An 11,205-nucleotide genomic window follows, 5' to 3' on the forward strand; every position below is an offset into this window, starting at 1 on the left:
TAAAACCTTTTCCTTTGCAGAAGACCATTAACCAGAAAGGTTGCTTTACCTTTCAGTTTCAATGGTGCATACGTTTAACAGGAAAACTCCCCGAATTCCTAGTCTATTTATTAAGATGCTAATCAAGTTTATTACTGAGCACATGACTCGTTGACCTTAACCTGTTCCATTTGATAATTAATAGAAAGTTATTTTCCCATTTTTTCATCTGTCGTGAGACACTGTCATTTTCAGTTGTGAACTAACAGAACCTGGATCTCCATCCAACTTTATATCAACTTACCAGCTTTGTTAACTGCTCTAATAGTAACCGAGGAACATTCAAGAACAATTAAATTGAGCTGTGTGAATCATTTGCAAAATTCCCAATAACTACATACAACAGAGATTTTGCTGTGTGTGTCATATAGAACCAGTCCAAACTTCAAACATTTTTGAGTAATCTTTTTTACTGTTTCCCAGTAATCATTACCTATTAAAATGATCCAAGGAAGGTACAGAAACACAACTACAGATGATGCAATAGGGCAACAAATTGCAAATTTCACATTTAGCCACTCAGCATGTTATTTCAAATGAGGGTTTTCTGACTGTTTGCATAAGAACAGCCTATTATTCCTAACGGCCAATGGCTGCAGAGCTGTGAGTGTAGCTGAACAGGAATTGGAATAAATAGTCACAGATCACCTTCTAATTTTCACCCAAACTAAAATGACAAGAGGTTATGCTGATGCCCCTTTTCAGCTCTTCCAAAGATCATTTTCAACTCACTTGTTTTGATAGTTTCCTAGTTTGTTTCTAAGAAAGAAAAAAGGCAAGACAAATTTTGGTAAAATAAGTAGTCTGGAACAGCACCAATCCTGAATACATTTGGGTTCACTCTTTCCAAAACCTGTGTCTACAAGATGTTTTCATCTGGCATTGAAAGCATCTAAAAATAAGCAGTATGCCATAATATCACCTTTAATTGGACAAAATTAATTTGGGCTGCACAAAAGACAGTTTTACATATCCCACTATTTTCCTATGATATTGTCTTTTTGACTTTGCGTATAGTTATGTAAATCTCACTTGTAAAACAGGACATTGGTTTCATTTTGTTCCCATATTTTAATTTTGCATCACTTGTTGCAATGTGTTTAGTCTTAGCTCACTTAAACTGGGTAAACACAGATAATATGAAACCACGTTTCATGTGCCATGTTTGGAACAGGTTGCGCATGGAAGGTTTTATTCTCAGAGGTTTCCAAAACCAGACGGGGTAACACCCTGAGCAACCTCGTCTGACCTCACTGCTCACTCTGCTTTGAGCGAGTGTTTGTAACAGAGACTTCCTGAGGTCCCTTCTAACCAGAATTGTTCTGTGTTTCTGTATTAACAGTTATTCATTCTTAAATTCTGGAATATGGTTCCAGAAAATTAAAATTGTATTATTTCTGGGGTGCTGAGCGCCTCAGATTTGCAAATCTGATACTCAGATTTATTTGTAATACTTTGAGTATTTATTGCAGGTTTTAAGTGCAATGTTCAGTGTTCTTTACACTGTACCAAACTTGAATTCCTAGCTAAGAAATGAAAGATGAATCAATTTATTGGGAAACGAAGTAATTATGTCTCTATAATGCCCGTATATAAGATTTATGACATTCTTAATTGCTAACTTTTGCAGTCCAGCAGTTGAAAGTGTTTATTTTACTATCTGAGGATTTCTACTTGTTTTGTTTCTCCTCCCTTACAGATCCATGAGCATATGGGGGATAACCCTTGAAATGGAGGCCCAGCACCAGCCGGGTTCTACAGCCGCACCAGCAGATCGACCAGTTCCAACCTCTTCTCTTCAGCCTGTGCAGGGTTCTCCAGATCTCAGCCAGGGCAGCGTGGTTCCTCAACGGGAACAAGCTCTATCGCAGCCTCTGTATCTCAAAGCCCTCACCATCCCGCTGTATCAGCCCATCCAGGCAGGATGCTTCCAGCCAAACAGTCAGCTGGTGACCGCCAGGAGCTGTGTCAATCTGGACAGCAGCAACATACCCCTGATCCTGAACCCGCTTGTTCCTTCAGAAGGCACTGATCAGTCCCAGTCAGTTTTTCAGAAACAACTTGGGCAAACTCTGACTTTGAACATAGTGAGCACTTTACCAGTTTTATCATCACCAAATTCTTGTGTGAATGCATCTATTGGAAGCCCAGGAAAATCAAAAAAAGCTGGGAAATATATCTGCAAACATTGTGGGCGAGATTGTTTGAAGCCAAGTGTCCTTGAGAAACATATTCGCTCTCACACAGGAGAGAGGCCCTTTCCATGTACCACTTGTGGCATTGCATTCAAAACTCAAAGCAATTTATATAAACACAGAAGAACTCAAACACATGTCAACAATACCAGACTGCCCTCAGACTCTGACAGCGGTGTCACATTAGAACAAAATGAGAAATCAACAGAGAGCATCACCTTGCATCAAGGCAGCAAACTACTTAGTAGCGCCTGTGAAGACAAGCAGATACAGATGAAACAAAGGAGTTCAGAGACCGGTGCTGTAACAGACACTAAGAGACTTCTTAATGACCTTTCACTGCCAGCAACCAGCAATTCATCATTTGCTTCAGAAAATCAAGAAACAACAAATCAGTCGTTTAGTTCCGAGGCTAATCAGGGGGTTCCTGAAAGAGAACCTCAAAGTTTATCATCTCCAGGTGCTTTGCCAAGTGGTCAGTGCCAGAGAAAGAAGATACAGGAGCAAAGAACTCCAACCACCAATAAGCATATTCAGTTGCAAAGGCAGCAAGCAACCTCTTCAGAAAAGCAGTGGGATTACAAGCCATTTGACTGCAAGCTAAAGAAGTGTGAGAGCACTGACTCAGGGTATCTGTCACGCTCTGATAGTACAGAACAACAGATGGCATCATCCAGCCCGCTGCACAGTCTCTATGAGCACAGCACGGAACTGGAAAACGAAACTGCCCTCAGCAGCTCCAGGTGTCCCTCCGGAAGCAGTGCAAAGCTAGATGCAGCTGAGAAAGCTACAGCCTTGATGCTAGAGAAAAAGAGGCTGGAGGAACACATCTCAAATCTTATTTCTCATAACAAAAGTGTGGTGGATGATACCCACTTAGACAATGTTAGGCCCAGAAAAACTGTCCTTTCGAAACAGGGAAGCATTGATCTGCCAATGCCTTACACATACAAAGACTCCTTCCATTTTGACATCAGAACTTGTGATGTAAACAGGAAAAAGAATCTTTCCCTTTATTCAGCAAAATCTACCTTTGCACCCCTAGAAAAAAGTAAGCCGGTGTTTTTTCATTCAGTCCCCACCCAGTTCTCCACAACAATAGACACTGTGCCTGTGACACGAAGCAACTCTTTGCCGTTTGTGGAGGGCACAAGAATGGTCCATGACAAAGCAGGTTTCTCCAAACCGCTTTCTCTTACTAAGCAGTCTGCAAATACAGGCACTGCTGGTTTGCTGCCTGGCAACAATCTTGCTGCAAGTTCAGTGGATTTTCCTAATAGCCATCCCAGAGCTCTAGTCAGACAAACAGCAGTGGATGATTTGCCACTAAGTAATGTGGCTGATCATTCTTCTCTGTCAGAAGAGTTGCAAGGGAGTAAAAAGCTTGGGGCTGGAGAAGTCATCAGTGCTAAAAATAAGAAACACAATCAAAGGAAGTTAAAGATGTTCTCCCAAGAAAAGTGGCAGATGTATGGAGATGAAACATTTAAGAAAATCTACCAGAAAATGAAAAGCAGTCAAAATGCCAAGAAAATTAAACAAAGGGGGAATAAGATTCCAGATATTACAAGCTTCACTCCGGATTCAAAGGAGTCAGTCAGCAGTACTGAAATTACTGAGGAAAGAGATGGCAGGAGCTCTGTAAGTGACAGTCTTTCCTCCCTTGTGGCAACAGGTTTAAACACTGGGAAATCAGAAACCTGTACTAATGGAAATAATTTTCTACAGAATGTGTCCTCCGAGGAAACCACGGACAGTTTAACCTATGTAATGCAGCCATCGTGTTCAGTAAATGCTGATGCACATACTGTAACCAGCAACACTTCCCCAGAGCCCAGTGGCAGTGACACAGATAAATCCACAGCTGGCAGCAGCACATTACGAGCTCTAAGCAGTTGTGAGCTCAGGCTTCAAAATACTTTGTGTCAGCTGAACGCTAACAGAAGGAATGACGCCTGCTTGCCAGGACAGAGTAGAAAATGGGAAAACCTGAGCCCTGGGAAAGAATCCAGTACATTTGAATCAGGCTGTAAAAGCACTTCAAACAATTATGAAAACCAGAGCAGGAACAAGGAATCTGGCCAGCATGCCCTGACACCCTCCTGGGTCCATTGCAACAACAGAGAAGCGCCAGGGAAATCCCAGAATTTACCATCAGAAAGAAAAAAGCTGAAATTTGAAGTGGAGAAGACACAAAACATTCTTTCAAATTCCTGTCCTAGTCCCAGTAGTGAAAGCAATGCTGTAGATGAAGCTGAGAGAGCCTATTGCACTGTCACTCGGGGCCTTTCTACAGCCCTGGTGAAATTCTCCAGTAAAGCAGAGGAGCAAAAATTAAGCACAGGAAATAATGAATCCACTGGAGGTACTGAGAATGTGGACTATATGAAAACAATCAAACTCCCCCCAAAAGCTCTTGATTGTAGTGATATCAACCTTCTTTCCCATTCAGCAGGTATCTCAAAAGCTTCATTTGTGGGATTTTTAGGGCCTGAATTAAGGGGAAGTGATTGCAATTCTTTTGCCTTGCACAACGCAACAGAGAAAGATGTCAAAACATATCTTGTGAAAACAGGAGCAAAAGTACCACTTTCCAATGACAATGCTGCTGACGTGTCTTCTAAAATTCATCATCTGCAATCTGGTCATTTAGCTCCAGTCCCACAACAAAATGCCTTTTCTCCAAAATATATCCTTAAGTTGCCGCAAGACAAGGGAGCCTCAGATTGGTCGCTTTTGCTTAGATCAGAAGAGAAGATTCCACCGTGCACACCTGTGACAGACACCTTGGCCAACCCAACCTGCTCCTCCCACAGCGGATCACCCAGTTCTCATTCTGATGATGTGTTTTTGTCCCCTTTAAAATCGGAAGCAAGACAGAAGGCCAGCAAAGGAGAGCCAGGACAGAATGCACACACAAACTGGAAAACTCCAGTATTTTGTTCACCAGTCAGTTCAGAAAACACAAATACCTTAGCCACAGCAGATAACACCTTTTATAACCAAAACTTCAGGCAGCAGGATGTTGTAAGAGATGCTTGGAAAAACAAACAGAACAAAAATAAATTAAATTATCAGAGGCAAACAGAAGAGAAGTGGATGAGTATCGCTACTTGCTCTGCACAGACCCCAAAGAAGAAAATATGCTTTACTTCTATGTATCCAAGTGTTTTTTTCATATCAGCTGACATCAAGGAAGAGAGGAAGGTTTTGCATCATCTTTCCTCAGGCAGTGACTCTTTGCTAACGACATCGGCTTCCAGCAAGGGTGCAGAGCCACGGACGGGACGGGACAGAGCTGGAGATCTGTGTGTCCTTAAGGACGCGTTGCCCACGCTGCAGGATACACAGCATTCTCGGAGCTCGACAGACAACCCCACTTCATTTTGCTGTTCTTTTGGCGCATTTTATTGCCACGCTCTTACCACTCACTGTAAAGAATTCCCCGTACTACCCCACAGTAATCTGACTTGCTACTCTAGACATTTATCAGTATCAAGCACAAAGAGCACCTTCCCGTCACTGAATGCTGAACCCCGCTTAACGTGGTGTTGTTTAACAAGAAGCCTTCCCCTGCCTGTGGAGCAGAGGGGAAATGCAGACTCCGCTTATTCCTCCATGCACACCTGTGACAAGGAGTCCAGCAGTGAGTGCGCACTGTCAAAATATGATCTCTCTATTTTCAAAATGAAAAATATTAGCAAGACTGTGGCATATGGCTTAACAAACAGGAGCTTAAGAACATGGGTTTCATCCTTTTCTAAAGGACAACAGATGCAGGAGGTAATATATTGATAATCCTATTTCTTTTCTCAAGAACGTGTAACTGGCTGAACCTCCCTCTGAGTAGAAGAATAAAAGAATTATCAAAAGGATATTTATGGACAATTACAGGCATTTGTCAATACAGAATGTACAATTTATGTTTTTATAAAGTAAATTACAGATTCATTTGATGAACCAAAAATACATACTTTTGTATGAATATTTAAGTATCTTTCACTTGAGAATTTCACTAGCAGTTCTGTCTAGTGAGAAGAGTGTATTTCTATTTATTGATTTTTCCGCTTCTATTTTAAATTCTTCTGCAACAGCATATGTATTTCACTGTTTTCATTTTAAGTGAATATTTGAATTACAGTAGGAATTAAGTAGACCATTAATGTCAAGCCTTTATTAGACTTGGAGACACCTGGAGCCAAAGACAGACTGTGCACTAGATCTCCCATCACTTAGATACACTGAAATGTCAACAAAACCAAATTGCACTAATACCCCATGGAGCATTTAAGGCTTGAAAACTTTTCTTTTTTAACTAAGTGAAGACTGACTAGTCTGTCTGTACAGATCCTGAACAGCTCAGTAAGACCAAGCTTACTTTTTATATAGGAAGAAGAATACAAAAGAACATACACTAATTCTATCCAGATTCTCAAAAGCAGCGAGTTGTTTTATTTTATAGAAGTAGATGGACAGACTGATTAGAAAAATGTAACACACGAGTTCTAGGAAAAATTCAGAGTTGTGCTATTTAACTACCGTGCTATTCAGTGCTATTTAAAAAGAGCATAGATTTCCAGTCTCTCAGTCAATGTAATGCACTGTTTTCATGTACTTCATTTTTTTTTCTAATATTCTCAACAGTTAAGCTCAGCAGCTCCTGGTGGTGCTATCAAAAATATTTCAGAGCAAAAGAAGAAAACAGTCGTTTGCAAAAAGGAAAAACTCTTAACAAATAAACTCAAGAGAAGCCACAAACAGAAAAAGATTAAAGTCACCCCCAAATGGTAAGGAATATGGCTTTCAGCTTCCCCAGATGCAGACGTAGTTTTGCTAAAATGAGTGTAAAAAGTCCACAGAAAATAAAAAGTAATCCCCCAAATTCAACGTTGTCAAAATTGAGGGGAAAAGTAAATCAGAAAGAGCTATTCCCACATTGCAGCAGTTCCACAAAGGTGAACTATAAAAAATACCAATATGTTGTTTGCTATCAGGAACAGACTGTTCTAAGGAAAACAGACATAGAGCAAAGAAAGATGATGACTGGTCGATTGTCTCCTGCTATGCTTTAGAAATGATTCTTATCTGTCAAAACTGTCAGTGTTTGCTTTCGTTTGAGGGGAACTAAAACATAATACTTCAGTTTTTAATCCTGTTACAGCCAAAAACCATCGGTGAGACCCTTTTGTCCTCAGAAGATCTGTATCATGAACTTATATTCACAAGATAATGCAGAAGAATAAATATCAAGTTCTAACACAAACTAACAAAACCATCTGTAGTTTAAAGGATTATTCAGTTTAAATAAAAAGCAGGAAGAATTTGGGTATAAAGTTATCAAAGGCACATTGTATTAATCAGCTCAGTTTCTCTGTATTTCATGGAAGATTTAGCCTCCAGTCTTTCAAGAGTGTGGGGCAGCAGAATGTCTGATGAATTGCTTCAATAAGAACCACATATTGTGTGCATATATCCCTCTGATTTTATTTCATGACCAAAATCAGACAGAGTGACTCCCTTGTGGACAAACCAGTGCCAGTAACTTAATCACCGTGTCTGGTTTGGCAAACAGCACTGCAGTGTTGAGGGAGCATACGAACAAAAATAGAAGACTTGGGTCTATGTTATCCAGTCTAGTGACATTCTCCTAGGACTTTTTTATTTTTATTTTTTTCTCCGTGTGTGTGTTTTTATTTTGTTTTATTTTGTTTTCTGCTGGTCTCGGGATGTATTTATTTGGCTATATCAAATAAGTACAGGGACTCAGTTAAGTACAGGGTCCTGAAAGCTCAGGTCATACCTATGAGTGGCTAAACTGTTATCCATGCAATGTAACGTGTTTTTCTAATACCCCAAACACATGAATAAGCAGGTCCTTTTAGGTTGGCTTGTTACTCTGTGTACAGTGACTGATTCTAGCGATGCAGGAATGGGACCTTTAGTCTCGATCATTAGGAGTTTCTGAAAGATCTAGCTAGAGTAGGAAACAAAGCAGAGCTGGGTTATTCAGCATCAGTTTTCTAAATAACTGAAATACTCTTGTTGTTCATTGGTGATGATGAATAGGTAGCGCAAAAGAAGTGAAAATAAAAATAAAACAGCCAATATCTCTGCAGTCTCAGGTGACTGCCCTGCAATTCCAGTCTTTATCAAGGAAAAAGGATATGTTATTCCTGAATCCTATTGTCTTAGCAAGCCAAGGCTTTAGTGAATCCTACTGAAGAACAAATCGATAAAATAATTGTGGGTCTCTTGCCTAAAATCCTGATTTTTTTTGAGTCAACATATACAGACATCTTCACAGTAGTAAATTGCTGTTAGACTTACATTTTCCTGATGATGTGGTACTATTCTACTCTGGCCGCTTTTAAATTGCACATATATTTTGTACCCTTCCGATGCCCCTGGCAATGCAGGTACAGAGGGAGGCACGTACAGGGATACGCTCAGATCAAAATTAACCGACTAAGCAAGCGGCACTGTTTTCCAAATAGGACACTGGATGCTTTGAAAAAGGGCTATTCATCACAACCCTGTGCATTTAATAAGTATAAGAAGTGCCATTCTCCTCAATCAAAGGTACAAGGTAAGTATGCTGAATATTCTTTAATATATTGAATGTTCGTTTTTTCAGAGAATGAACGTTAGCAGTATCTCTGACATGCACCTGTGCCACACGGAACTGCAGAAACACTTTTGTCCTTCAGTACGTTCTGCAAGCAAAAATACAAACATCTCTCATGTTTTCAGAACTGAACACACAATGCTTTTCATGCACATACTTACATATGCAAATTTGACATTAGAAGGGCATTTAAAAATAATTCAGTGTAACATTTTACTAGAAGCCTGAACAGATTTAAGATGGATCTTTTTCAGTTTCTGAGACAAGACTGTTTGCAGTGTGAAATGAATGTGGCGTGTTGACCTACTTTCATGTTTCAGTGACCACCCCTCATTTAATTAGAAGCATTAATGTAAATGATGTTTATACCACAACCATCTTGGAAGCAGGGACAATACTTTGTGTTTGTTCAGAGCAGATATGAGCTGCTATTACTTTGCGTGACAGTAATGGTCAATAAAAAATCCAAACAAACCAAACACATAGACAGTAAATAAGAAATTGCATCATGCTTAGAATAAACATTTACAGAAAACAGTAAAAACGTAGAAGTGAGTTCAGTGGTATGATGATGAGTAATTTAGTAAGTTCTAGCATGTGAGGGAATAAAAATCAAAATAAAAGTTTCTCCAACCTCTTTTCAATAGAAAATTACCTACACCAGCAAAAAGACACATCTTGTTCCACCTCCGACAAGCCACTTTGCAGAAGGAAAAAAGAAGGAAAGAATAACTCAGGAATATTTTCCCATACTGAAAATCTAAACCATGTTAAGCAAAAAGACAAAATGGATAAAAAGGTAAGTATTGTACATTAATTCTCTATTACTTTTTATTAGGAGATATTGGTAATTGAAACTTGAGTTATATTCAGCTGTTTTAAAGTTCAAGTTGTGACTACTTTGTATCACAAATTGAGTTTAAAAATGTGTTAAAGGTATTTTGGGGGTTAAAATATAGTGAAGTAAATGTTTTCTAAATAACAGCTTAGTTATCATTGCACTTTCATGAAAGATGGAATTGCTCTGGATTGAAACTTTTAACTGTATTTTTTTTTCCCCCCAACTAATTTCTACAGGACATTTCTGGGCAAACCAGGGAACACACAAGAACAAACTTCTCATTTCAGAACGTTACAGCTCCTCTGGAAATACCTATGACAGCTCATTCCTTTCCATCCACAGTGAATCCCACCACTCAGCAAGGCAGCAGTGATGTGGAAACCTGCTGCTTAGTGACACAACCGCTTGTGCATCCGCGATCAGCGCCGGGGGAGCCAGAGCCACATGTTCACAGTGACTCAATGGCATCTTCTTGTTGGCCTTGCCCTTCTAATTTTACAAATACAGGCACAGGTGATCAACTTGACAGCACAAACTCAGAGACTACGGATCCCCCTTCCTCACATCTAGAAGCAAGCCAGGAAAACATCCTACACGTAGAGTCAGAGAGTCAAAGATTTGGTGCACTGGACCCGGCGATCCGGGCCTCAGGAACAGAGAAACCTTCAACAGAAGAAAACACATATTCATCTCCAAAAGAAAACTCAACTGCCAATTCCCAGCCTGGGTGTTCACATTTATTAGGATCAAAAGCAGAGTCTCTTCCTGAGTCAGCCACAAGAGCTAAATCACCTAGTGCAGAATACACAGGGCGGGCAAACTTTTCTCAAAAAATCCTCGACCTTCACGCAAGTGCAGACAAGAAGGGAGCCCACCTGCAATCATACGGCTCTGCAAGGCCACACGGGACAGCTGCTGCTACCTTTACAAAGCCCCAAATGACTCTCAGGTCCTCTGAGTTCCAGACTTACTCTGCAACACCTTCCAAGACCTACAAAAAGAGAGGTTTAGAGATGATGAGGAAGCAAACCAGAGTTGAGTATGATGACACTAGCAGTGATGATGAAGATAGGCTTGTTATAGAAATATAGCAGATAGACTGCTAACAAGATGCTTGTATGATGGCCCATTACAGAAGGAAACACCACAGATGTTTCATCTGTGTTTCCAAAGCACCTTAAAAATCAGGAAAGCCATTCCTCTGTGCAGTTCTCTTCTGAAGACGCTCCTTTATTTCAAGGACTCAAACTTTTCTAAGAAAATAGGTTTATTTGAAGCAAAGAGGGACCTGCCATCACACATCTAAGTGCAAGTGGTAAACTTGTATTTATGAGGGGTTTCCAGCATTGTTAACATTCTTCAGTCTTACAGAATTCCCACAAGTGCTGCTGCCACCGGTCGTGTTACAAAAAGCTGCAGTGTATTTATTTACTACTAACAGTACTAGAGCAGCAGCTTCCTCAGTGTATGAGTCAAGATCTCCTGGACAGGTATGGATGCATTCT

At 40.1% G+C, this 11,205-nt stretch overlaps 1 protein-coding gene across 1 annotated transcript; it reads left to right on the plus strand.

Annotated features, from left to right (window-relative positions):
• Positions 1 to 1,742: 1,742 nt before the first annotated feature.
• ZNF831 (zinc finger protein 831) lies at positions 1,743 to 10,791 on the plus strand (the record flags this gene model as incomplete). Its single annotated transcript, XM_080354444.1, has 5 exons — positions 1,743 to 6,017; positions 6,879 to 7,021; positions 8,651 to 8,820; positions 9,507 to 9,658; positions 9,937 to 10,791. 5 exons carry the CDS (start codon positions 1,743 to 1,745, stop codon positions 10,789 to 10,791), a joined length of 5,595 nt encoding a protein of 1,864 aa, XP_080210570.1.
• Between the last annotated feature and the right edge of the window lie 414 nt (positions 10,792 to 11,205).

This window comes from Nesoenas mayeri (assembly GCF_963082525.1).
Source record: "Nesoenas mayeri genome assembly, chromosome: 16".
NCBI lineage: Eukaryota > Metazoa > Chordata > Aves > Columbiformes > Columbidae > Nesoenas > Nesoenas mayeri.